The sequence below is a fragment of the Rattus norvegicus genome, chromosome X (assembly GCF_021556685.1).
Source record: "Rattus norvegicus strain SHRSP/BbbUtx chromosome X, alternate assembly SHRSP_T2T, whole genome shotgun sequence".
Classification (NCBI taxonomy): domain Eukaryota; kingdom Metazoa; phylum Chordata; class Mammalia; order Rodentia; family Muridae; genus Rattus; species Rattus norvegicus.
Window position 1 is genome coordinate 74,436,794 of NC_141554.1, and position 27,921 is coordinate 74,464,714.

Genomic DNA, 27,921 nt, shown 5'->3' on the forward strand with positions numbered 1-27,921 from the left:
GGGCACAGCAGCCAGGCTGCCGGAGAGCTGATCTCGGGATTCGGGTGCGGAGCCCTTGGCCTGGAGGCGATATGGGTGGTCCGTGGCCCGGTTCAGTCGTTTGCAGCCGCCTAGGGAACAGGTGAGGCCGCCTGCTTCGGTCTCTCATCCTCTAGCTGCCCGTACCTTTCCCAATCCTGTCCCTTCCCAATCCCGGATCCCTCCACCTCCCTGGCGAGTGGCTCCCATCCTTCTCAATCCTGTGTTCTCCATAGGTACCCCTGACCTCCCGGCCCTCCCTCGCTTTGCTTCTTTCCTCTACCTCTTCCCTAAATCCTGCATCCCTATCATCCTTCCGCCCATGGTTTCTCTATTTCTATGGTCCAGCCTGCATGCCTACCAAAAATATCCCTAACCAGAGCCCCCAGCCCCATTCCAGTATTGCACATTGCCAATACCCCCCTCCCCTGCAGTGCACCCCCACACCCCTTCCATCATAGCATCTTACAGCCAGGTTCCCTCCCCCCACTCTCTGCAGCCCCCCCACCCAATGGAGGCCTTTTTTCTAGCCTCCTCATTCTAGGGCAATTTCATCCTCTAATACCGTTCCAAATCCACATAGCCCCCAATACTGCAGTCCTCAACACCAGTCCATTCCAGCACAATGCCCCTTACCCAATACTGCTCCAGCCCCCAAAGTCCCCTTAGATGCCATTCTCATCCTAGCATCGCTGCCTCCCCTTGTCTTCTCCCAAATTGCAAGTTGGACCAGAATGGAGATCTTGGCCTTGGGAACTCACAGTGGGTCCTAGGGTACAGAGGGCATTTGGGGGTCGGTTGGTTTGTCTAGGTGTTCACCAGAGGGAGGGGCTGCAGCGAATTGACTCAACAGGGGAATTTGGCATTTGGCGCGGAAGGGTTACTGGAGAGGAAGGCCTCTAGAAAGGGTTAATGGAATTTGTGAGGTGGGGGCAGCATCGAGGGGGTTAATGGGGGGGTGCTGGCGGGGAAGCTGTGTGAATGAGCGGTCTGTGCCCCAGAGTTGCCATGGAGACGGTGAATGGGGGGATTGTGTGAACTCAGCTGCGGACTAACCCCCCCCCCATATACACACCCACCCACTCCCTCCTGCCCCACCTCCCTACTCCTACCCCTTCCTTCCCCTTCCCCTCCTCCTCTCCACCCGGGTGCATTCTGGGCAGTGTCTGGGATCTCCCCACCCCATACTTTGCTCCCCATTTCCTCTAAGCCCCCATCCCTTTGGTCACTTTACCCGCCTGCCAGCTTTCCTGCTTTTCTCTCTATCTCTGTCTCTCTGTCTCTGTCTCTGTCTGTCTCTGTCTCTCTGTCTCTCTCTGTCTCTTTCTCTCTCTCTCTCTCTCTCTCTCTCTCTCTCTCTCACACACACACACACACACACACACACACACACACACACACACACACATTCTCATTCCCCTCCCATGGTGGCCGATTGCCGATTGCTGGTTGTTCCCAATCTCCCTCCCCCACCCCTTCAGCCACTTCTTAAAGGAACATGCCTGCAATCTCGGAAGGCGGGAGAAATGGGGAAAAACTAAATGTGACTCTGTATGTGTGTGTCTGCACACAGACATGTGCATTCGTGCTCATTGAGTGTGTGTCCATGTGGGACACACATGTCTGTGTGCCTGTGTATATGTGTTGACTGTAACTGTGTCAGAAGGCCTGTGTGTCTGAGTGTGTTGCTATTTCTGTTTCTGTCTCCACCTATGTGTCACCATTATGCCTCCTGTGTCTGGATATTTACCTATGCGGGTATGTGTGATTTTGTTTCAGTAGGTCTCTCTCTGTGTGTGTGAATGTACCACTGTGAGGCTCTGGCTGTGTGAGGCGGTCTGTCTTGGAATGTGGGACTAGATCTCTGTGGGTTTGGAATATATGTCTCTACCAGTGAATATTGCAGTGTCTGTGATCCTACTTTGGTCTCTTGCTCCTTCTCTGAGTCTTTATGAGTTCATGAGTTCCAAGTGTATGTCCCTACACCCTGTTTATTTTACACGGGACTAGCATCCACAGTGCCTGGTGTGCTCAGTAGAACCATTTTTGCCTTTGTTGCTGGCATTTGGTTTGAATGAAGATCTAGGCAGCAGCAATGACAAAGGCTTAGGGACTCCGCAGCAGTGAAGGCTGAGGCGAAACGTCAAGGGGAGGCATAGGGTGGGGGTGTCTTTGGACTTAGGTAAATGGCTGTTGTGCTCCCTGCCCTGCCTGAGGGAGGGCATCTCTCTGTGGGACCCTCTGCTTGTCTGCTGCTTTTCTTTTCTTACGTCTTCTAGTCCTGGAGTGATTTTGGCAGCCATACTGGAAGCTCCACTTCCAACTCTCCCTGTCACTACATGCTCTGACTCCAGCAGACCCTGGGGCTCTCCACTAACGTTGGAATTGAATTTGGGGGCTGAATTCACAATGGCAACAACTGTCGCTGTTCATCCCCTTAGATGTTTTTCACACCATGACCAGGCACATAAAATATTTCCAAATAGCAATGGATTGATCACCTGTGAGTCTCTGGACCCCTGGGCACTTGAAACCTCTAATTGTGGGAAAATAGGCCAAGCCCACTGGGGTCCCAAAGACTGACCCTAGAGCCCTCACAGACTATCTCGGATGACACATGCTTCCCTCTTTCCACAGGCCTGTCTGGCCCTAAGGGAGCCCTCTTTCGAAGTGGTGGTGCTCGGACGACCTGCTCTCTGCGTGGCTGGGCACCTGTAGGTGTCCCTCGAGAGCTCAGTTTTGAGGTTCAAGCCAGTGTGGCCATGAAGTGGCTGCCTATTGGGCTGATGCTGTGACCCCGGAGTCTTCCTCTCCTGCCAGTCCCCCTGCCCGGAACATGTGGCTGCAGCTCGGCCTGCCCTCGTTGTCCCTGAGCCCCACGCCCACAGTTGGCCGGAGCCTGTGCCTCATCCTGTGGTTCCTCAGTTTGGTGCTGAGGGCCAGTACCCAGGCCCCGGCACCCACAGTCAATACTCACTTTGGGAAACTAAGGGGTGCCAGAGTACCATTGCCCAGTGAAATCCTGGGTCCTGTGGACCAATACCTGGGGGTACCCTACGCAGCTCCCCCGATCGGCGAGAAACGTTTCCTGCCCCCTGAACCACCCCCATCCTGGTCGGGCATCCGGAACGCCACACACTTTCCCCCAGTGTGCCCCCAGAACATCCACACAGCTGTGCCCGAAGTCATGCTGCCAGTCTGGTTCACTGCCAACTTGGATATCGTCGCCACTTATATCCAGGAGCCCAACGAAGATTGCCTCTATCTGAATGTGTATGTGCCCACGGAAGATGGTGAGTGCTGCGGCCAGGCATTGTGCCCTCCTTGCCTCCCGCCTGCCCTGTTGTGTTTGTGGCTTGCATGTGGTTGTGTGCCCTGCAGCATGCGTCTGTCTGTCTGTGAAAATGCTTCTAACCATCACTCCGCTTGGCCTTTCCCCTCCCTGTTCTTCCCTCTCCCAGCATTGTCTGAGCTCCCATGTGTGAGTGACACTGATGCCAGAAGGGGGCTGGCCAGGCCTGAGAGCTTTGACAGGTCTAGGTCCAGTGCTGAATGGGGGTACCCTGGGGGAGTATGGGTGACTGCTGGCAGCTGCCCGCGGGAGGATGCTGGCTCCACCAGGCTCCCCTGTTGCCATTCCACCTGCTTCGAAAGGTGGTAGGTGTGTGTGGCTGAGGGAGCTGGGTGTGCGTGGGGGGTGGGGGGCAAGCCTGGTTGGCGATGCTTAGCTGCCTCCTCTTCCACTAGCTGATGCCTCCTCCCGCGGGGGTCACATTAAGGTAAGTGACAGAAATAAGGAGATGGTGGGACAGGCTCTCTGCCATGTGCCGCTGCAGAGCAGCTCAGCTCTTGGGGCCAGGGTGGGGGGGATGCATGCCCCTGGGCAGAGGCCTCCTGTTATTTTTTAGTTTTTTATTCATTTTACAGTAAAGCGGATTTCCAAGGAATGCGCCCGAAAGCCCAACAAGAAAATTTGTAGGAAAGGAGGTAGGTAGCGAGCCGGCGGGGAGGGAGAGAGAGAGAGAGGGAGGGCTGTCTGCCCATCTGTCCCTGCCCCTGAGGACCCAGCCTTCCGTCAAGTAGCCCAGGTTGAGAGGACAGTGAGCAAGCTTAAGGTCCCATCTCCTCTAAGGGCTCTAGCTGCTTTATAGAGAGGATCTAGTGGCCTAAGGCAGGTTTTAGAGCAGGAGCAGGAAGTCCATTGATTCCAGTCTTCCCAGCTTCCCTAAGGAGTGTACTGAAGATAGAGCCAGTGGCTCTTTCCTTAATACCTCAGAAGAAAACAGGCAGTCAGGCTGGACCTGACAGGCTCCACCTTTAACTGCAGCCAGTGCAAATATAAGACCATCCCTCCAGCACCCTGCCCTGGGTTAAAAGTCTATACTCGACTCTCCCCCACTGAAGCTCAAAAGAAGCGTGGTACACACATTTATTTGCTCTTCTGCAACACACCCTGTCCCTGCCACACCACCTGTGGCCAGAGCATAGCTGAAAGACCCAGGCTACTCCTGTGGCAAAAACTGGAAATCTCTGGAAACTATTCACTGTAAAGAAAATCAATTTTAAATTCACCCTCCTGCTGAAAGGAATTTATTTTCCTGTATAGTACTGTTTCCTGTTTGCACGTCACTTTATGTTTTCTGCAAGAGTTCTCATATTTACCTCATAAATGCCTCTCCACATCTCGGGAAGCAAGTTAGGCAGGAAGCACTATTCCGATTTTACAGATGAGGAACCGAGCCCAGGGGAGTGACTTGCTGTACAAGGCCCTGTTGCCGGTCTGGGGCAGAGCTGGGGCCAAAACCTGGGGCTCTTGACCCTCAGGGAATGTTCTTTCCACTGTAGCCCATGAAGGCGATTTCCACCTGGCCAATCCCATCTCCATGAAACATAAAAGATCAGATGTGGCTAGATTGGGCTAATTGGCTGTGGTAGCAGCCCAAGGAACAAAGACAAGCACAACTCACCCTTACAGGCCTTTGGCAAGCTTGGCCTTCCTTTGTTTTCTTTTGATGCTCTAGGGCAAGGTTTCTCCGGGTGTCTTTGAGATTCCTGGGATGGAATGATCCCTACTGAATGAGAATCTCTAAGGACTGCTAAGAATCAGCACATTCAAAAGCCGGTGTGTTGAGGGCTTTTGATGCACAATGGAGCACGGAGTCAGACTTGCTGCCCTTAAGAGCAGTGTTTTACCTCTCTACATCCATCCCAGGCCCTCACACACTGTAGGAAGCATGCAGAGGCTCTTATGCAAATGAAGGGCCTCTGTAGTGCCGCTTAAACAGGACTTGTCTGAGAAGCACAATCTCTAAGTGACCCCAGACCTCTGCTGCCGACTCTTGTGGCATTTCTTTTATTCTGTCTCATTGTTCTTTGCTGTGCTGTGGCTTGTTTTTGGAGCCAGGGTCTTGCTCTGAAGCTCAAGCTGGCCATGAACTCTATGGAGCTCAGGCTCAGAGGTCAGTCTTCTTTTTTTCTTCTTTTTCTTTTAAGAGCCTCCATTTCCCCCATGGGAAGGTAGAAAGACCATTCTGGCTATAGCCTTCCATTAACCTATACCTGTAGTCAGGCAAAGGGTTTCAACACTCCTGCCACAAGTTACTTAGTGGGATATAGTAGGATGAGGAAAAGATTACTATTAACCACTGCTTAGGAAGAAAGATCTTTCAGGGCTCCAGTGAGAGCCTAGGGCAGGCCAAGCTCATGCTGAGATTTTGGCCAGATTGCTGACTGGAAGCCGCCATGCAGTATGAATATTTTGCCAATTGTAATTGTGAATGATGGGCAAGGTGCTGTTCGCCTGTGAAGGGAATCTAATCTTTGTTCTGAAGAAGCTCCTAGCCTGGTATTAAAACTGCTGGATTCCTTAACTCCATAAGCCAATCTGGGAAGTGGACTTTACACAGTACATGGGAGGGCATTTGATCGTTTAACTTTTCAAATTAGTTCCCTATGATGGACCTGTTAGGCATTTGAAAAGGTACTAATCTTGCCTCTTCGGGCACACACACACTGTGTGTGTGTGTGTGTGTGTGTGTGTGTGTGCATATGCGTGTGCGTGTGTGTGTGTGTGTGTGTGTGTGTGTGTGTGTGTAGTGGCCTATGTGGGACCCTCCATGCCCCCATGTGTTCAGGTGGTAAAGCCCGTGGCAGCAAAGAATTGATAATCAGGTACATGCTGAAGGGGCAAAGCCATCTGTACCAGAGAGGTTAGGATGAGGCTAGGATGATGTACAAACCAAGTACCCTCAGACCCTCACAGAAGGAACCACTAGAAGGAAAGGGTGTCCTGGGAAGGATCTACTCTAGCCCTGCCTCCATGGAGTTGAAAGGAATTGAAGTTTAGGAATGAGTGATTCTGTTTGGTGGCTGATCCACTGTGCGGCTACGTCTCATTGAGATTCTAAGGGCAGGACGGGCAGGTGTTGAGCTAATGTGTTAAGGTGTGGCTAATGTGCCACAGTACGTTCAGGAAGTCAGAGGCTGTTTCTAGTAGAGCTGGGGTTTTGCTATCTTGTAGTATGAGAGTAGTTCTGTTTTGGTTAATAACTAAAGGATATTCAGTCACCAGAGTGCAGATCGACAGAGAAAGAGCTATTTGCTCTCTCTGGAGCTATAGCTCCAGGTTGAAGGTATCTGTGATCATGGATGCAAGAGGGTAAGGTGTGGGGTGCCAGCAGAATTACTTCCACTTTGACATACTGACCAGCAAGCAAGCAGTAGATCATGTCTTTTTTTTTTTTTTTCCGGAGCTGGGGACCGAACCCAGGGCCTTGCGCTTCCTAGGTAAGCGCTCTACCACTGAGCTAAATCCCCAGCAGATCATGTCTTTTTATAGCCATCCCAAGATGTCCTTCTAGTCTCTTCCTAAGAGGGAGCAATGGCGCCAGTCTAATCTGCCCCTCGCCCCAGTTCTAAATGCCTTTCTTCTTCCTCTAGTCTCTCTGCTCTCCTCTCCTTTCATGTTCCACCTCTTCTCTCATCTACTTTCTCCTTCCCTTTCCCTTTCCCTGAAAGGTGGCATGATGCAGTGGAAAGACCATAAGAGCTTTGGAGTCCAGCAGACCTGAGTTTGATTCACACCACTAGCACTTCCTAGCTGTGTGATCTTGAGCAAGTCACTTTACCTCTCTGAACCTCAGTTTCCCCATCAGTGAAAGAGGAATAAGGATAGTAGTGCCCACCTCGGGATGTAAGAGTCAAACAGAGCAGCAACAGGAGAATGTCTGGCATGTGGTAGACGTTCAGTATTCAGTATATGGTAGGAACCATTTCTCCTCTCCTCTCTCTCTCTCTCTCTCCCCCCTCTCTCTCCCTCTTCCCCTCTCTATATTCCTTTCTCCTTCCTTCCTTCCCTCCCTCCCCCTCTGGCTCTCTCCTAGAGCAGCACTTGCTGCTCTTAAACTGGTTCCTGTGGGCAGGAGCCCCATTTGCCGTTCACAAGAGCAGAGGGCCCCAGTGAACAAAGCCAGAGGGAAATTTTCATTTCCCATCTTCTCCTGTGGGAATCAGGGTCAGCTGAGGCCCAGCTCAAATCTGCCTGCTGGGCCCTAGGAGCTCAGACTTGGGGTCCCTGGTAAATACCTGTGCCCCGAGTACATCACATAGATGTTCACATAGATGCTGGCAATGTCACTCTCTACCTTCAGTATCTGTCCCTGCTCTCCAGCTCAGCCTGCCCATGTCTAGACATGCAGCCCTTCCATCCAGAATGAAGTTTCCACAAGTGAGCCTTTGGCTCTGTACCCTAGCCCACTTGCTGCTACCTCCTTCCTAACTGGGAATGAACTTGGTTGGGGACAGGGAGGCGGGGCAGGGAGGTGCAGGGAGGTCAGCACAGCAGAGGCCTGCAACACCATCATCCTGATGAAGGTCTGGGCCTCAGCCCACCCATTCCCTCAGTTCTTGCCATCCCTCCTGCCTGTCCTGGGCCCAGGCCCAGAGCTGGCTTGCTGGGCCACACTGCAGTCATGCTGTTTTTGAATTCTCTCTCTGTTTTGTTCTCTGTTCTGTGCTGTTGTGTCTCCCCGTGTCTGGTCCCCAGGATCCGGCGCTAAGAAACAGGGCGAGGACTTAGCGGATAATGACGGGGATGAAGATGAAGGTATTTGGGGGCTGCAGGGCGCGGCGGCTGGTGCATGGCACAGAGCCCCTCCCCTTCTCAATGGGGAGAAGCCCCGTCTGTCTGTCTGTCCGTCCGTTGGTGTGTTTCTGTTCCTGTACAAGGCCGTTGGGCTGTTCCTCGTCTTTGGCCTCATTGGCCACTGGGACTTCTGGGGTAATGGACACGGCTGGCAGGAGCAGGGGACCAACCACAAGTAGAACCATAGGGAGGGTGTCTTCCTGGCCCTGGCCCCTGACCCCTCACATCTTCTATGACTCATGGGCACTTGCCCATATGTGGCAGCAGAAATGGTGAAGAACAAGTAGGGCCAGGGAGGGTGGGGATAGGCACAAAGAAAACCGGATGGTGATGGGATGCCTGGGTTTCACTAAGGAGAGCCTGGCTCCTGGGAGAGTGGCCCTGCTAGGGCACATCAAAGGGCAAAACAGTGACTTCAAAGACAGCACATCCCCAACTTTTCTCCCCCAAAGAAAAGATGCACTAGGGCTAAAGGTTACACTAGGTTGGGGACAGAATCAGAAAAACTGTGGCCTAACAAGTCAGGCCCAGCTAGCACAGCCATCGGTAGAGGGTCTAAGAGTCTCTGGTGGTGATGGGACCATCCTTCCTCCTTGGGGTAACAAGATTGTTTATGCTGCAGCAGACAGAATTCCCTTTTCTACCCATGCTCTGGGCCTGCCCCTTTGGAGACCCTGGAGGGGCCAGGCAGTTCAGGGGATCCACTGGTGACTGGCAGGGCTGTGCCAGTGTGGCAGAGAGTGGGCAAGCTCACAGACTGACAAGTGACAGGCAAGTCAAGTTCAGGCCCAGAGCCTTCTCTTGACTGCTCCAGCCCCATACCATGCTGGCTGGGCTTGGGAGCAGCTCCCTGATGGGCCCTGGGCACTGACCTGGGTGGAGACTTCTCCTACATCTTAACTCTGGCTGGGCAGGCCTTCTCATGCCAAGTTCTGCTCCACCCCAATGTTTCCAGCTAAGTTTGCCGAGGAAGAATGGGGAATGTGGGCATGCAGTTAAGAAAACATGTCTATAAGTTCCCCCACCCCATCTCTACCATTCACTACCCCCCATTCCCCCACCTTCCTGTTCTCTCCCTGTGCCACCCCTTCTTCCCATCCTTCTTGTCTCTGTCTGCACTGGGGGTGGGGGGGGATCCAGCTGCTGCCAATGGCCGTTTCCATGTAACTGGTCTAGTCCTGGGGGTTTCAGGGCTCCCCAGCTCCTGCTTTTGAAAGCCATGTCAGGTCCCAGGACTCCTGGGTGCACAGGGCAGGAACTCACCTGATGCTGCTTAGAGACCACAAAAACCTTTGCTATTTCTTCTCTCACTCCCAGAAGCTAGCCATGCTCACCCAGGCCCAGATGAATTATGCCCACATGGCCACCTTCAGTTGGGAGGCACTTGAAACCCAAATCTTAAAAAATATTCTCCAAGTTCAGCTCTCTCTGGCCAGTACTTGAACTCCGGGCCTAGCAGCCCCATGAGTCCTGCCCTCAGGGGTGGTGGTGGTGTCCTGGCACCTGGAATAGCTTTGCTGCCCGCACCCCCCACCCAGGGCTGGCGGGGGTAGGGGAGGAAGGGCATCCTACCTAGCTTGTGTCTCACCCCTTCTCCTTACAGACATCCGAGACAGTGGTGCTAAACCTGTCATGGTCTACATCCACGGAGGCTCTTACATGGAAGGAACAGGCAACATGATTGACGGCAGCGTTCTTGCAAGTTATGGCAACGTCATCGTCATCACACTCAACTACCGGGTCGGGGTGCTAGGTATGGTTCTCTGCCAGGTGCCTAGGAGGAAGGCTGGCTTTGAAAGGGGGAGGAAGGAATCCCAGGGAAGTCAACTCAGGCAGTCCTAGTTCTTTAGTTGCTGTCCATACCAGATTCACGGTATTATTCCTTCACTCCTATCCGAATACCAAGGGCTTTCTTGTATTCTCAGGCCCCTTTTCAGAACATTTAGATGCCAGTGGAAATTCAGTTCAAAATGTATACTTCTTTTTAAAGGAGGGGTTAGATGGGGTAGCCTAGGTTGGACTTGAACTCCTTCCTGGTCTTCCTGCTTCCACCTCCCAAGTGCTGAGATTATGGGCCTATGCCACCACCATGTACATTTTAAACTTCACAGTTCTTTTTTTTTTTTTTCGGAGCTGGGGACCGAACCCAGGACCTTGCGCTTCCTAGGTAAGCGCTCTACCACTGAGCTAAATCCCCAGCCCCCAACTTCACAGTTCTTAAGTCTCAAGCCAGATTTCTGTTATCAGAAATCTTGCTTGGCTGAGTTTTCTAGGTCCTGTTAATTTTCTAGTGTCTTTTTTTTTTTTTTTAAGATTTATCCATTTACTATACATAAGTACACTGTAGCTGTCTTCAGACACACCAGAAGAGGGCATCAGATCTCTTCACAGATGGTTGTGAGCCACCATGCGGTTGCTGGGAATTGAACTCATGACCTCCGGAAGAGCACTCGGGTGCTCTCAACCACTGAGCCATCTCTCCAGCCCCAATTTTCTAGTGTCTTATCTCATTGCTGCTCACCCAGCCTGACAGCCCTAAATACCTATGTATATACAGATATTCTTTCTAATGCACTGTCAGTGCACAGATGCTTATACACTCACACATCACATCCATCTACCCACTCCCACACATACAAATACTTCTCACTCTCTAAGGCACATGGGCACATAGCTCTAGTCCACTCCTACATACGCCCTCACAGAGCGAGACACACAGTCTCACTCACACACATATCCACATACCCACACACTGTATGCTCCATATCCACACTCCACACAGATCTCTCGCACCTTCCATATATACACACACGTTTTTATATACTCTGCTCCACATCTTTACCCACAGCTACATCAGACATACTCCCAGAGTCAGTTTCTGCTACCCCTATATTGACAACTTACACAAATACCTAGACTTCTATGCACATGCCTTCCACCACCCCTACACACACACACACACACACACACACACACACACACCATTCCACATGTCCCACTGCACATTCACTTCACATATGATGTACTTCACAATACATGCATTGATCCCTCTCCTACTTTACATAAAACAAACCAATATTCTTTTTCACATGGTAACCATTTCATTCGCTGCACATATATCCCCTCACATATGCACACTGAATACACCCCCTCCATATGCTTGCAGGTATATGAGTGTATGCAGTCTTCCCACATATACTCTTGTCAATACATACCCAATACATACATATGTGCTCACTCCCTTACCTCTCAAATACCCACCCATCCTTGTAGCTCAACCTGCACACACACACACACACACACACACACACACACACACCTATTTACCCTAACTACATGCATGCTTCCTCATGTATACACATGTACACATTCCTTGTTCTTCTGCACATACATTCCTTCACTCTTACTCATTATGTGGACCTATTCACACGTGTACATATTTTACCCAAAGCCTCTCCCATGCACCATCATATATCCTACCTACCATATATTCTGCCACCTAAATCATGCTTGGGTGATTTGGGCTGTTCCTCTATCTTATGCCTTGACTGATGACTGCCAGTACCTACCTGTGGCCAAAGTCTTGAGATAAAGAGGTACTTGAGAGAAGGTGACAGACAGCATATAGACCCTTGCTCTTTTTTAGATGCTCATCCAGGCTTTCTATTCTTGTAAATGTGGGCATGAAGAAACCAACTTCTTCCCTGGGGAACTGTGTCCTCGGGATTTCTGAGGGGGTCTGTGGGTTCAGATGTTGAATCAGCAGTCTGTCTGTTGCTGGGCAGGAGCTCATTTGAATTTGCTGCTGGCTATATTGTTTTGCCAGTTGCAGTCCCAGCAGCCCATGTGCTGCACTTGCTTCTAGGCAGGTTATGTGCAGAGAGTGGTAGTCTCCTCTTGACTTTCCCTCCATTCTGCCTGGGACATACATCTATGGAGATCAATGTGAGGCTAGGCATGGTGGCGTATGCCTTTAATGCGAGCATTTAAGAGACAAAGAGACGGGGCTGGGGATTTAGCTCAGTGGTAGAGCGCTTACCTAGGAAGCGCAAGGCCCTGGGTTCGATCCCCAGCTCCGAAAAAAAGAACCAAAAAAAAAAAAAAAAAAAAGAGACAAAGAGACAAAGGTGGCTCTCTATGAGTTCAAGGTCAGCCTGGTCTACAGAGCAAGTTCTAGTATAGCCAGGGCTACATAGTGGGACTTTGTCTCAAAAAGTGTTTTAGACTGTGTCTCCTTCAGTGACTCCCTGGGACCCTGAATGTGGAACATTCATGGTACCTGTCTGGTCTCCGCATCATCTGATAGACTTTAGATCTCATGGTTCTTCCCTCTCCCCTGTCTTTCTGCACTGCCTTAGACACCATGGCAAGTCTCTTAGGTCCTGTTCAGAAAGGGGATCTGAGTGCCATGGTACCATGGAGGTGATTATAAACTGACACTCCAGGATCACACAGTTCTGAAAAAGCACCAAAGCCACAAAGATGACCACACACAGATGTACACATATAAGTGCACAGTGATTGATGGCCCAAAGCAATTTGCTAGTTTCTCTTATTTAACTAGAAAATACTTGATCCAGCTGCTTTTAAGACTCTGTTTTATACGGCGTACCTGAATGTTCAGAGGATACTAAGGATATGCGGTAATAGTGTCCGACCGGTAAGGAATGGAAGAGAAGAATGGAGGAGCAAGAGAGTGAGGCGAACGTAAGAAAAAGAATAAAATGACTGATGAGAGAGAAGAGGTTAGGAGTCCCACTGGGACATGAGGCTCTGTGATTCAAGGGCTCCAGCGTCTCAGGCAGGAGCTGTGGGCTGTGTGAAGGGCAGCTGGTTGGGAGCACTCCACGGAGTGCTGTCCTGGTTTTAATGGTAACCTCTCCTCCCTTCAGCTTCTTTATGAGAAATTCTTCATTTTGTTTTGTTGAGACAGGCTTTCTTTGTGTAGCCCTGGCTATCCTGGAATTCGATCTGGATAATAGGCTGGCCTCAGATCAGAGATCCAACTGCCTCTGCCACCTAAGTGGAAACCTGTTAATCCTTTGAGGCAGTCTTGCTCTCTTCTGAGATTCTGACGACAGCTATGGAACAGTACAGACACACACATAATTTCTGGGTTTTTTTCTTTTTCTTTTGGAGCTGAGGACCGAACCCAGGGCCTTGCGCTTGCTAGGCAAGTGCTCTACCACTGGGCTAAATCCCCAACCCCCATAATTTCTGTTTTTAGACACAAAGTGTAACTGTGTAGTCCAGGCAGCCTTGACTTTGAGACTCTCCTGTTTCTTTATCCAAGTATGGGATTCTAAGCCTGCACCACCACACTCAGCACACACATAATTAAAAAGCAAACAAACAAACCAGAACATCATAGCTCCCCGTGAGAATCAGCCGTGAAAATGAAGCCCAGGCTAAGAGCACTGACTTCCCAACCTCCTCTCATTCAGATTATCAGAAAAAAAGGCATCTTTGAAATTAAGCAGTTAACATTACTCCAAAATCAGAAAGTTATCGACTGAGATTTGGTCAGAAGTTCCCAAACACTTCCTCTGTACTCTTTAGCTCCTATTCAGGAACACAAATATGATCAATAAGCCACTGATTGCATGCCGGAAACATACAAGATGTTTTTTTGTCTCTTGGCACTAGATGTAGAACATGAGTTTGTCCCTGATGCTTGGGGAGTTTGCTGTGTAGGTCTGTTTTGTTTTCCAAAGTCTAATTTTTTTAAAAAAGGCAGCCAGTTTTGGACTCCAGTTGTACACATTCGCTTGCCTTTCTTCCCAGCAGCACCTCCTGACCCTGAGTGCAGTCACGGTCCATGTAAGCTTCTCTAGGGGTCTTGAGAATGTCACTCTCTAATTCATGGAGATTCCTCCCACCCATGACCTGCCAAGGCACACGGCATAGCTATTATTTGAGACACTCCCACTGATTTGGAGGCCAAGAAAACAAAGGGAATCTAGCAGTATATTGGATGTGGCTAGACCTAGAGATAATGGATGTACTGAGAAAGTAATAGCTTGCCAAGTTTTATTCTGGGTTCCAGAATTCACTTAATTCCACATCATTGCTCAGGTATCTTTCAGGCAAGCTGAAAACATGGTGAGTGACAAGTCTGGAGTGACACAAATACCTAGTTTTGATGCAATCTGCCAGATTCCCCTGTCTGCTGTTGACAAGCAGCTTGTGTGTATTGCAGTAGAAACTTGGGTTCAAGGAGGCGACTCAGATTTATTTCGACAACTTGTGGAGTCGGGTATTTGAGTCTTCATTCTCACGTAGTTTCTGTGAATGGCCATGACCCTATGAAGTTATCAATGAGTGGCTTCTCTCCCGGGCCGCAAGACTTTGTGCGCTCCTAGTCAGTCATGCTTACCCCCCACCACCTTCTGAGCCTGTTCCACACATACTTACCTGGAAGCTCATGAGGTCTGAGGGAGCAGCGGTGTGGCCAAACCCTCTACTCAGGCTTCTCAGACTTTGTCCTAATCTAGAGATTGCTCATGTTGGAGAGATCTACTCTCCATCCAATTGCAGGCTTCCCTAGCTGGCTAAGATAGCAGATTTCTCTCTCTCTCTCTCTCTCTTTCTCTCTCTCTCTCTCTCTCCTTCCCTCCCTCCCTCCCTCCCTCCCTTCCTACTTCCTTTCCTTATCCCTTCCCCTCCCTCCCCCACTTCTCTCTCAGGGCCTTGCCGTGTAGTCTAAGCTGGCCTTGAATTCACCCTGTGTGGTCTTGAACTCAAAATTCTCCTGCCTCTGCCTTCTGAGTGCCATGGAGGTGTGAGCCACCATGTCCCATTAGGACAGACAACTCTAACATATCTCACTGAATGATGCCCTAACAAAGACTGAAGCCAAACCCATTATTGTCTAAGGAAAATAAAGGGGGAAAGGATATAAGGAAGGAGAGGAAAAGGAAGACACATAGCACATTTTGCTAGAGGTTCTCAAGGCTTGGGCAGCTGACTTGGGTACTGGCTGGCATAGGTGTGGCTTCTCCTCCTCCTCCTCTTCCTCCCCGTCAACCCCAGTTAGGTTTTAAGATTTTCAGGAGTCACTTGCATTTCTGAAGACCCACAGACTGCTTCCTCCTGCATCTGAAGGAACTAGAGTTCTAATCATCGTTGCTCAGGCTTACTGCAATCCCCTCTCCCCTCCTCATCTGGAATTTGGGCTTAAGGAAGCCTTGTGCTAAAGTTCTGGGAGGAATACTTACACACTTACTACCTACTAATTTGACCAAAGGAAACTAATAACACACTTGGAGGTGGTAAGACGAATTCTTTTGTAGAACCCACATACAGGAAGACCTGAGCTAGATGGTGATGTGGTTTTCTGTCTGCTTGGCTCTATTTGAATTAAGCTTCTGCCTGCAGACTGCCAGGACTGCCAGCCAGCTCTCTGCGAGCTATGGGCTCCTCCAACATGGCCCTGAACCAAGCTGATTCCAGGTGCTGTGAACAGGCTTTTTAACTGTGGAGTCAAAGAATACTGATCCAAGTTTGGGTTTCCAGTGTGTAGGAGCACAGCAATTACACCCACCTGGAAAGGACCTGCAAAAACCTTGGGCAGGAGAAGATAGAGCCTTCCAAGGAACCCAGGGATCAAGGAAGAGCAAATAAGGCAGCAGGATCAGTCTAAAATGGAAGCACAGGGTGGGAGGGGGATATAGGACATCTCTGTGGGATAGCCAGCAGGTGGGCGGGAAGGTAGTCTCCATGGTAACGAGTCTCCACGGCAGCAAATCCCAGCAGGTGGGTGGGAAGGTAGTCTCCATGGTGACATGTAGTCTCCTCAGCAGCAAATCCCAGTGGGTGGGCGGGAAGACCTGTTTCTGTGGTAACGCAGTGCACTGACTTCCTCATTTCTCCATCAGATGAAAAAGATGATTTGACCCAGTGGCTTCTCAACGTTAGCAGGCATCAGCATCACCTGGAGAGCTTGTTAACAACATAGGTTGCTGGGCTGCATCCCCTAGAGTTTTAATTGCTTACGTGTTGGAGGAAGGGACCCAATGCCCTGCCCTGAGAAGGGGGCCATACCAAAGCCCTGGACAGGAGTGGAGATGACAGATTTGCAAAGGAAGGGCAAGGCAAGCTTAGGGATTGCTGCCTGTGGACTATTCCCTTCAGAGAGAGAACGAAGGGGAAAATGTAACTGTAGATCTGCCACGTGCTTGGCTTATGCTCATTTTATCCTTGTTACAACCCTTTGAGGTATTTTTATCCCCATTTTACAGAAGAGGAAACTACGGCCCAGAGATTTTAAATAACTTGCTGAAGACCACATGTCTAAGATGTATTCATCCTGGATTTAACTAAGGGCTGTTTGGCTCCAGGGTCCTTGCTTTCTCCCCATTGTATCTTTTCTGATATTAGGATCATATCCCCAGATACTATACTAGGGCAGAGGATGCTGAGGGCTGACAATGTGTAAGCTCTGCAGTTTAACTCTTCTGCCCAGAGGAAATAGCCACATCAAATTGTCTGCCTCCTCCTTCCAAAGTAGATCATGGGCGGGAAGCAGGGGTTTTTCCCTGCCTATGTTTGGTGATGCTGGGCCTTGCACAAAGAAGCAATGCTTTAGTTGTTAGCATTTTGAGGTGGGGAGGGCTACATGGCTCTATGCTTATCTCCCAAGTGACACCTCCCCGATTCATTTATGCCAAACCCTGCATCTCCTCCACTTTCATTATTTTCATACTTTTTGTTGAATCTAGGTTTCCTGAGCACTGGGGATCAGGCTGCCAAGGGCAACTATGGGCTCCTTGATCAAATCCAGGCCCTTCGCTGGGTGAGTGAGAACATTGCCTTCTTTGGAGGAGATCCCCGTAGAATTACTGTCTTTGGCTCTGGCATTGGTGCATCCTGTGTCAGTCTTCTCACACTGTCTCATCACTCTGAGGGTGAGTAGCTCTTGAGCATCAACAGAAAACAGCCTTTCCCTCTTTCTTTCTTTCTTCTTTTTTAAATTTTTATAAGTGTGTGTGTGTGTGTGTGTGTGTGTGTGTGAGAGAGAGAGAGAGAGAGAGAGAGAGAGAGAGAGAGAGAGAGAGAGAGAGAAGGTTTCTTGGTTTCTCCATGTTGCCCCAGCTATTCTGGAACTCCCTTTATAGACCAGGTTGGCCTTGAACTCAGAGACCTACCTGCCTCTGCCTCTGCCTTTGTCTCTGTTTCCTCAGTGCTGGGATCAAAGGTATGCACCGCCGCCGCCCTCCAACATACAACACCTTAATGCTAGTACACATTGAGTGTCAGGTATCCCAGAACACCTAGCTCCATATCCCAGGGGAATCAGCCCTTCTATCATGTCCCTTGTGGGGGAGGTGAAATGGAAATGTTTCTGCACAGGAAGAAGTGCTTTTCCTCATGTGAAAGAATCCCCATTCACACCCTGAGAATGAGGTTCCTCTGCTCACATGGTAGTCTTATTTGGGAGAGGGGGAATAGAATGCCTCTCTCTGAAGGGACAATAGTTCCTTGTAGGGGAGGAAATCGCAGTATGGGAAGGACATGTTACTTCAGAGTCAAAATCTTAGGTGGAAATTGGTTTCTAGGTGTAAGAAATACTCACTGTCCACCTTTCAGGGTGGGGGGCTGACATCTGTACAAGAGGAGAATTGGTCCAGAGTGAGAAGTAAATCTAAAGTAAGATACTCTGGATTGAGAGATGGGCTATTCTAAGGGAACCAGATTGTTGTTGGACCACAGATTCCCTCCAGGGATATATATATCTTTCTGAAAGGTCAGTCATTTTTACCTGGTTTCTGGTGTGTGTTTCTCTGCCAGTGAGTTTCTGATGGGCTTGCATAGGCCCTATTTTGCTAGGCAAGTCATTATTCTGTCTCCATCTAAACTATAGAGAACAGTATATCTCTGAGAGGCAAATCTGAGCTTCTTATGGAGAAAAAATGTCCTTGAAATAAGTGCCCTTCTCTAAAGTGAAGATGGATGTGACTAAGAATGCATTTTTATCATTGAGATTGGCCCTGTGAGGGAGTGCTCTCACAAGAAACCTTGCTAGCTTTTGAAGAAGGCTCATGTCTGAAAGTGAGGAACCATCTTCACTGCCCCAGAAGCTCTGTCCCTGAGCCCCTCTAGAAACTACACTGACAGGAGACTGAAGTGTGCCTTGCATCTGGAGAGAGAGAATGGGGCGGACATGGTGGCAGACACCTGCAATCCCAATGCTGAGGAGGCTAAAGCAGGGGGCTGCCACAAATTTGAGGGCAGCTAGGACTACCAGCAAGACTCTGTCTCAAAAAAAGAACTCACACACACACACACACACACACACACACACACACACACACACACACACACAAATTAAGAGAGAATAGGAATGAGTAAGTAAGTGGATGGTGGATGGATGGATGGATGGATGGATGGATGGATTCATGAATAAATGGACAGAGGCCTGAGTTTCATCTCTAGCACCACTGGAAAGAGTATTTGTTTCTAAGTGACAGTAGAATGAACAAGAATCCCCCCTCTTTTTTCCTTCTAGAGGAGGGTGAGGTGACTGGCTATAAGGATGCCTGTGCCTGTAAAGAGTCCTGGTACCTCTTCTGACTGGGACTCTTTACTGGGACAAGGCCTTCCTGGAATGGCACTGTGCTGTGCAGCATAAGGGGGACTATAACTCTGGAGACCTGGCTTCTTAAAAGATTTGTTCCCTCTGGGTAGAGGTGTGGCTCAGTGACAAAGCACCCACTTACCCTGCAGGATGCTCTGGGTTCCATCCCCAGCACTAATAAATGTATCTAAATGTATCTTGGAGGATAATCTGGGAAATGGCTCTCTCTTAAGCAGTAATCTGTAAGTCCCCCTCTGTGCTCGTACAAAATATCTTCTCATTGGCCCCCTGTATCTGAGAACCAAATACATCCCTAGAGCCAGGGAGAGATAGTTCTTTCTTTAGAGAGGTGAAAGAATCTTCTTTTGATGTTAAGGAATGAGGTCCCTCTAGCTCTGGGAATCTGAATGTGATATGTCCATATCATCAGCACACGAGGATCTAGGCAGAATCCACACTACCAGGGCACATGCCAGGAAACTCTCAGACCCCAGGGCCTTTGCTCTTGGGATTCATCCCTAAACTCCCAGAATGTGGGGCTCTTTCCTCCTGGCATTTCTCATCTCTCATGAAAAAGACCCCTTTGTGGTGTAAGCGCCAGCTCCCTGGTGGTGCGTTGGCACAGAACTGGGCCCAGCTGGGCAGGAAGCAAGAGGAAGAGACAAGGAGTGATAAAGAGATGAGGGAACATAAGGAGGCCCATGGCTGGGACCCAAGGGGTTAATTCTCCCTGGCATTTCCCTTAACCCCCAAGTTACCAACAGTTGTACCAGGAATGGAAAGCAGTGTGTGTGTGTATGTATGTGTGTGTGTGTGGGGTGGCCATGACAGGGAAACAATCAAAGAAGGGACTCAGCAACCTCCCTCCCTTCCCCACATCCTGCCCTGATAGCTCCTGATAAAAGACTAGTTCTTCCTTCATAGCCAATTCACAGCACAGGGTAGCCTCAGTGACAAAAGATAAAATGTTTTAGAGCCATATGTGACATGACAGCTCTGACCCCCTGCCACCTATATTCTGTAGGGCTTTTCCAGAGGGCCATCATCCAAAGTGGCTCAGCGCTATCTAGCTGGGCTGTGAACTACCAACCAGTGAAGTACACCAGCTTGCTCGCAGACAAAGTGGGCTGTAACGTCCTGGACACTGTGGATATGGTGGATTGTCTTCGACAAAAGAGTGCCAAGGAGCTGGTAGAACAGGACATTCAGCCAGCCCGCTACCATGTGGCTTTTGGCCCTGTGATTGATGGTGATGTCATTCCTGATGACCCTGAGATCCTTATGGAACAGGGAGAGTTCCTCAACTATGATATCATGCTAGGCGTCAACCAGGGTGAGGGTCTCAAGTTTGTGGAAGGGGTGGTGGACCCCGAGGATGGTGTCTCTGGCACTGACTTTGACTACTCTGTCTCCAATTTTGTGGACAATCTATATGGCTATCCCGAGGGTAAGGACACCCTGCGGGAGACTATCAAGTTCATGTATACAGACTGGGCAGACCGAGACAACCCTGAGACCCGCCGTAAAACACTGGTGGCACTCTTCACTGACCACCAGTGGGTGGAGCCTTCGGTGGTGACAGCTGATCTGCATGCCCGCTATGGCTCACCCACTTACTTCTACGCCTTCTACCATCACTGCCAGAGCCTCATGAAGCCTGCATGGTCAGATGCAGCACACGGGGATGAAGTACCCTATGTTTTTGGTGTCCCTATGGTAGGTCCCACTGACCTTTTCCCCTGCAACTTCTCCAAGAATGATGTTATGCTCAGTGCTGTTGTTATGACCTATTGGACCAACTTTGCCAAGACCGGGTAAGGAGAAAATGGGTGTCTTCTTCTCTGGGACCCCAGCATGCTCTTACCTTTGCTCTTCTATCTAGCCTCTTCTATTAGCTTCCTCTCTGTGCATTTTCCTAAAGCTTGCCTGTTAACACCTTTAAGTCTTCTTGTCATGATTCTGTGCTTCACCACCCCACCCCCTTCCTTCAAGTTGTTTTTAATCGGAGGTTAGTAGAACTCTTGCTTAGTACACGCCCCCCCCCCCCTGCACCACCCCCCCAGCCTGGTAATCAGAGCCACAAACTAATTCTGTTGGAGTTCAGAACTCTCTTAGCATCAGGACTGAGTAGGGAGGTGTTACTGGCAGAATTGTGGGATTCAGGGTTAGCTGGTTGAAGGTAGTATGCAGGGGGAGGAATGTGCATGTGGAAAGTCTTCCAAGGGCTCTTGATAAAACTGGGCAACTCGGAGGACTGATAGATCCTCACAACATGTGAGGAGACAGAGCATCTGCGTAGCCTGACAGCAGGGATGAGCTCAGGGAAGAATGAGATGTTTTCATGCTGCCCACCTCAGGAACTAGGAGTTCAGCACTGGGGAGGAGGGGTTGGGGAAGGTGATAGGACCCTGAAAAACATGAACATCATGGGGGATTTTAGACTGGGGGAGTAAGAAGGAGGCTGGGCATTTTCTTTCTCTAGGTAGCATGGTGACTCCAGATTTCAATGTGGTATTTCAGGGATCCCAACAAGCCGGTACCCCAGGATACCAAGTTCATTCACACCAAGGCCAACCGCTTTGAGGAAGTAGCCTGGTCCAAATACAATCCCCGGGACCAGCTCTACCTTCACATCGGGCTGAAACCAAGGGTTCGTGATCATTACCGAGCCACAAAGGTAGCCTTTTGGAAGCACCTGGTACCCCATCTGTACAACCTGCATGACATGTTCCACTATACATCCACGACCACGAAAGTGCCGCCGCCGGACACCACCCATAGCTCCCACATCACCCGTAGGCCCAACGGCAAGACCTGGAGCACCAAGAGGCCAGCCATCTCACCTGCCTACAGCAATGAGAATGCTCCTGGGTCCTGGAATGGGGACCAGGATGCAGGGCCACTCCTGGTCGAGAACCCTCGAGACTACTCCACTGAATTAAGTGTCACCATCGCTGTTGGGGCCTCTCTCCTGTTTCTCAATGTGTTGGCCTTTGCTGCTCTCTATTACCGTAAGGACAAACGGCGCCAGGAGCCCCTGAGGCAGCCTAGCCCCCAAAGGGGAACTGGTGCCCCAGAATTGGGAACTGCTCCAGAGGAGGAGCTGGCAGCATTACAGTTGGGTCCCACTCACCATGAGTGTGAGGCCGGCCCCCCACACGACACACTGCGCCTCACAGCATTGCCCGACTACACCCTGACCCTGCGGCGCTCCCCCGATGACATCCCACTCATGACTCCCAACACCATCACTATGATTCCCAATTCCCTGGTTGGGTTGCAGACCTTGCACCCCTATAACACCTTTGCCGCCGGATTCAACAGCACCGGGCTGCCCCACTCACACTCCACTACCCGTGTATAGCTCTATCCCAGAGCACAACCCATCTCCCAGATCCCTCCCTCCCAGATCCACAAACACACATGCACACACATACACATATATGTACACGCACGCACCCACACCCTACAGCAGACCCATCTGCACAAACACAGACAGATGTGGACATGCACCCGCATGTACAAAAAAACACAAATCCAGAAGAGAACCTGAATAGGCCCTTCAAATGGGGACACATATGAGTCCTTGGAACCAAGGGCCCATGAAATAGCAGCTGGAGCCAGCTCCTTGAGCCCGACCACAGACACTCCTGGGGCCCTGGAAGCCACAGCCGGACACCCCCTTGGTGCTTGCCTTCTCGGAACTGCACCGTCTACCAACTGCAGACTCGGGAGCTTTAAAGAGCAGGATAGCTCTTCCTCCCCCAGACTTGGTCTTTTCTCTGGGTCTTGTTTTTGTTGATTTTTTTAAAAAATTGGAACCAATGCTTTTCCAGCCCATTGAATGCTAAGAGGCTCTGGAAGGGAGGGTTCCAAGATCAGGACTCTCTGGTTCTGGGATTCCCAATGTCCATACAATCAGACCAAGGAGAAGGACTCTCCAAGACAGTAACAGATTGGCACAAGACTATGGGGTGAGAGGAGGAAGAGGCTAGCAATGGACAGGGCTGGAGGGCCATCAAGGACAGAGCACCAGCTGGCTCTTGGGCCTCCCATAGAGGACTGCAGAGCCTACAGGATGGCCTATTTCTTCAAAGGCCAGCAGCATCAGCCTGACTGGAGGAGCCTAGGTTTGGTAAACTAAGTACTGTGGAGGCCCTGACCTTATTGGGCCCCTGGGTATATAATCTGGGTTCTGCCTCTACCCTTGGGGACATGATATCAGAAATTTGCCCCATTTTCTTTACAGTCTCTTTGTGTCTGTCATTTCTCTTTCAAAACAGCAGTGGTTTTTTTTTTTGTTTTTGTTTTTGTTTTTGTTTTTGTTTTTTCGGTTGTTGTTGGCTTTTTTTTTTTTAAGAAAAGTTCTTAAAACACTAACAGAAACCCATGGAGTTTGTCCTTTGTAAAAATTTTAAACACAGTGTCTTGATATAAAAATAAAAAATCCAGTTAGCACTCCCAACCTGCCTCCCTTGCACAGGCTTGCCCCAACAGCCCCTGGAGCCAGGGGCCTGCTCAGGCTGGAAGCTCAATGCTCCAGCAGCCTGTGGCCTCCTGCCTTGTAGCACCTACAAGTCTGGGCTCTGCTCTACTTGTCCTGGGCCCTCTGCACAAAGCCTCTCTGATCCTAATCACCTTGCTGTACCATCCTCCTGCCTCCCGGCGCTTTGCGTTCCTGCAGCAGAAACCTCTCATCGCCTCGGGCCTCCTAATGAAACAGCAAAAACAATACTTCTTTCCTCTGCCACCAAGCCACCACCACTGCTGCCACCACCTCCTCCAATGCCACCACTACTGTGGTCATCACCTTGCCCTCATCTTGGACTGGTGGCTAGGAGGAGGCTTGACCTCTGACCTGCTGAAATGCTTTTCTCCTGTGGAAATGCAGTACACGTGGCATCAGCTTGTGGCCTCCTCTGTCTCCATTGACTTACAGGAGGGCCATTCTTCCCTCAAGGGATGTAGGTTTCCTTTTCTGTGAATTGGAATAGCATAAGTCATTGGAGATCAATGTCTTTGGGGGACTGTCATTGAGTGACTCCCTAACAACTCTGGGGGATGGATTCAAGGTGGGGCCCCATAGGGTTAGCACTGTGGGGTTTCCTACTGTCCTCTGTGACTGAAAGGCTGCAGTTGAAACCAGCTCATCGAGTGTGACAGTTGGGCAGGGTTGCTGATACTCAGAAGCCAGGAATAGAATTCTTCAAAATGAAGGCGATGAGCCATCACAAGGAAGGATGATGTGCGAAGGGGACCAGTGCAAGGTACTGTATACAAAGATCAAACCCAGAACTCATACATGAATGTGTTGCCTGAAACCAGAACAGTAAATGGCTGACCCAACACAGGAACAGTTACCAGAGGGACTGGGAGAGAAAGTGCATGTTCAGTGATTTCAGGATTGAAGAATAGCTTTGGGCCCTCTCCCCTCTCTTTGTTTTATCCTCTATAAATTCTGAACAACGATACTAGCATATAGTAACAAAAATGTCAGGGAGGACCTGGGAAGTAATCACAGAGTGACTGTTAAGAGAGAAGTCACCCCAGTGGCATATAGTCCAACCTGCTTACACCTGGATGATGGAAGAACAGGAAAGGGAGGACCAAGAGTTCAGGACTATCCTTGGCTACATGGTGAGTTTGAGGCAAGCCTGGGCTACCTGAGAATATTGAATATTTCTCTCTCTCTCTCTCTCTCTCTCTCTCTCTCTCTGTGTGTGTGTGTGTGTGTGTGTGTGTGTGTGTGTGTGTGCTCTCGAGCGCGTTTACCATATGTATCCAGGTGCCCTGGAGGTCAGAAGAGGGTACACAATGACCTGGAACTGGAGTTGCAATGTGGGTGCTAGAAACCTAACTCAGGTTCTCTAGAAGAGAAGGTGCTAATACCCTAAGCCATCATTCCAGCCCCAAGACCCCATCATGAGAAAACGAAAATAAGTAACAAAAAAGAAACCTAGAATTTGACCCAATCGTTTATGATCCTGTCGTTGTCATGGACTTGCTCTAGTCCCACACTGGTTAGGCATCCCAAAGCATCAGCAACTCTAGCTTCAGTGAGCGAGTAGGGAGAGCTGGAGAACAGCGACATCTCCAGGTCAAAGGCTCTGCTGTTGGGTTGCATTGTTTGGCTGGTTGGATTTTGATTTGTTTGTTTTTTGTTTGTTTGGTTGGTTTTTGTTTGTTTGTTTGGTTTTTTTTTGTTTGTTTCTTTGAGATAGGGTCTTGCTAGGTAGCCCTGGCTGGCCTGAAACTTGATGTGTAGACCAAGCCAGCCTGGAATTCACAGATATCTACCTGCTGTTTCTGGAGTGCTGGAATTAAAGGTGTGCATTGTCATGTCCAGCAAAATATTTTCTTTTTTAAAAAGATTTTGTTTTTATTTTTTTAGATGTATTTATTTTATTTTATGTGTATGAGTGTTTTGCCTGTATATATGTATGTAAGCACCATGAGTATGTCTGATGCCCGTGGAGGCCAGAAAAAGGAGCTGGATCCCCTGGAACTGGAGTTATGGAGAATTGTAAGCTACCGTGTGGGTGCTGAAAACCGAACCCAGGTTCTCTGCAAGAGTAACAAGTGCTCTTAAGTATTAAATCAGCTTTCCAGCCCAGATTTTATTTTCTGTATATGTCTGTGTACATCAGATCCCCTGGAGCAGTAGTTACAGGCAGCTATCAACCATGGGTCATGTGTGCTAGGACCTGAACTCAAGTCCTCTGCGAGAGTAATACGTGCTCTTAAGCACTGAGCTATCTCTCCAGCCCCCAGGTTGCTTTTTATGTTTGTTTTGTTTTGTTTATTTGAGACAGGGTCTCTCTATGTAGTCCTGGCTGTCCTGGAACTTGCTATGTAGACCAAGCTGGTCTTGAACATATAGAGATCTGCCTGAGTGCTGGGATTAAAGGTGTGTACCATCATGCCTGGTCCTGGGTTGCTTTTCTTTTTAAATATAGACAGAAGCTGATTAGGAACGTCCAATGGTTGCCAAATATCTACTATGTAACAAGTGTGCTATGCCCATCTTCAAAATGTGACTTCTGAATAAAGACCAAGCTGTGTTCTTTCATGGCCTGTGTGCTGCAATCCTTCTGAGGATGACAAAGTGGAAACAAGACTAGGAGAAAGCCAAGAAGTGACATAGGTGTGGTCAGGAGGTGCTCTGGCTACCCTGAAAACTCTCAACAGTAGCTGCCAAATGAAATGACTGTGCTATGGCCTTCACCCTCTGAGGGCCTGGATGACGCTACTGCTTAGGTCCATTTTGTCTGTATTTTTGTGTTTAACTTTTAGTTGCAACTTTAAGATATTTCCAATGAGGCCTCTCATAATAAAGAGACTCTAAATTAGGAGACTGTCTCGTGGGGGTGATTCAGACACACCATTTCTTCTCACACACTCAAGATGCCGTAGCAAAGCAGAGACCCATCAGTTTGAAGCTTCAGTTGGTCCTCACACCTTTTAAAGGCCTCGGCGGGCAAGATAGACAGGATTTCAAGGTGATTGACAGTCATCATAGACCCATGTGGTTTCATGGTCTGGATGGGCCTCACTGCTGAGCAGGGGCCCTAAATTCATGTCGCATAAATCATTTGTGTTTATAGGCTATAGGAGTAGGGTGCTAGACACAGCTATCTTAGGATCTGTATTTGTCGTGTGTGTAAAGGGTCAGTTGTTTAAAATCCCCATGTAAGAATGGTAACCATGACTGTAGAGCTGCCCCTGTACTAGCTTATATAAGTATCAGGGGTGAAGATGCTCACCCTGGTGGGAACCATGCCCAGAGGAAAGCAATCTAGCCTTAAGGAGCCTCTGGTTGCTCAGATGTGCTCTGTATCATGGTCTGCCCCGTAACATCTAACCCAGCATATCTGCGGCACACCTGCTGGTGGTCTTTAAAACCCCACCGGAAATAGGACGACTGTGTTCTTCAGCCTCAGGACTACCTGTTTGGATGAGAAAAGGCAAATCTCACAGTTACAGATCAACAAATGTGAAACTATTGTGTGTGTGTGGTGGGGGGCACAAATAAACACAAGACTCCTTGAGGATCAGTCATAATACAAAATAAAGATACTTTTTCACTATACAGAGTCAGGAAAAAAACTGATGATCCCCCCATTCACCTCACCCCCTTTCATGGGGAGACTGGGAAAGTCCATAAAGAAAAGGTCATGACTACAGTTGCCTGGAATTAGAGAAAACATTCTTGGAACAAGACAAATTTCAGAATGAGTAAAGGTAGACATAGGGGGCTTGAATGCAAAAAGATTCTGCTTTACTCACTAGACAGATTTACCAACTCACCCAAAGCTTGTAAATTCCCTTTTCTAGAGTCCAAAATGTAACAGCCAAGTGTAAGGTGTGAGAGGTGTTGTTCATAAGAGTATATCCCTCAAAATAAAGGAGAGAAACATCCTGCATGTGCCGTCTTGCACTCATCGGCCACATGTCGTATCCTCTGTTCAGTTAGAGGCTCTAGACTGCAGCAGAGAGGACAACAAAGGATGCTTGGAAGTCAGTGGTGGGAACAGAGAAAGGACTGGAGTGTGCCTGGAGAAATGTACCCAATGTGGGTAAATCATTATGGGATAGCTAAAGAGAAAAACTGTAGGTTTTGTGTATTCATGTACTATTTGTGTACTATGTAGCCCCAGCCAGCCTCAAACTTGCTATGTTTTGAGGCTGGCCTTGAACTCATAGGGCTCTACCTGCCTCTGCTTCCCGAGTGCTGGCTTGAAGCTGTAGGTTTGTTATGTGTGACTGACTCCATCCAAATGCGCCAAGATCTGACAGGTGGAAGTTGTAAGAAAACAGATTTGGACTCAGCATTAAAACGCTGCTCTTTTTTCCTTTTTTTTTTTTTATAAATCTTTCATTTACTTATTTGTTTATTTGTTCTTGTGAGTTGCATTTTCTTTGCTTTTTTAGACAGGGTCTCGTGGAGCCCGGGCTGGCCTCAAATTCACTGTGTAGCAGGATATGACTCCAACTTCTGACCCTCCTGCTTCCATCTCCTGAGTACTGCGACCACAGATGTGCACCCCCATGTCCAGATGCTGGGAATGGAACCGAAGGACTTATGCGTGCTAGGTGAGCTCCATTCCCACTGAGCTCCATCAGAAGCCCTGCCCTTTCCTTTCCTCCATAAAGAAAAAAATGTAATAAAAGTTTCAGCTGATGA

The 27,921-nt window shown here is 49.2% G+C and overlaps 1 protein-coding gene across 8 annotated transcripts; it reads left to right on the forward strand.

Annotated features, from left to right (window-relative positions):
- Positions 1-27,921, forward strand: Nlgn3 (neuroligin 3). Of its 8 annotated transcripts, none has more exons than XR_015646152.1 (9): positions 1-121; positions 2,656-3,311; positions 3,946-4,005; positions 8,063-8,122; positions 9,765-9,914; positions 16,882-17,067; positions 19,762-20,551; positions 21,258-24,374; positions 27,669-27,919. XR_015646152.1 is itself a non-coding variant. In NM_134336.3 (8 exons), exons 2-8 carry the CDS (start codon positions 2,855-2,857, stop codon positions 22,099-22,101), a joined length of 2,547 nt encoding a protein of 848 aa, NP_599163.2. In that variant the 5' UTR covers positions 20-121; positions 2,656-2,854; the 3' UTR covers positions 22,102-26,089. The 8 variants fall into 8 exon arrangements, 3 of the variants coding, with proteins under 3 accessions (NP_599163.2, NP_001418586.1, NP_001418587.1); XR_015646153.1 differs by having other exon boundaries at positions 21,258-24,004; NR_197239.1 differs by lacking the exon at positions 3,946-4,005 and having other exon boundaries at positions 20-121; positions 27,669-27,921.

Coding starts and splice junctions, on each gene's coding strand:
- Nlgn3 (NM_134336.3), top strand. CDS start 2,855: ATGTGGCTGCAGCTCGGCCTGCCCTCGTTGTCCCTGAGCCCCACGCCC. Junction 4,006..8,062: donor GAAAATTTGTAGGAAAGGAG/GTAGGTAGCGAG, acceptor TCTGGTCCCCAG/GATCCGGCGCTAAGAAACAG. Junction 8,123..9,764: donor TGACGGGGATGAAGATGAAG/GTATTTGGGGGC, acceptor TTCTCCTTACAG/ACATCCGAGACAGTGGTGCT.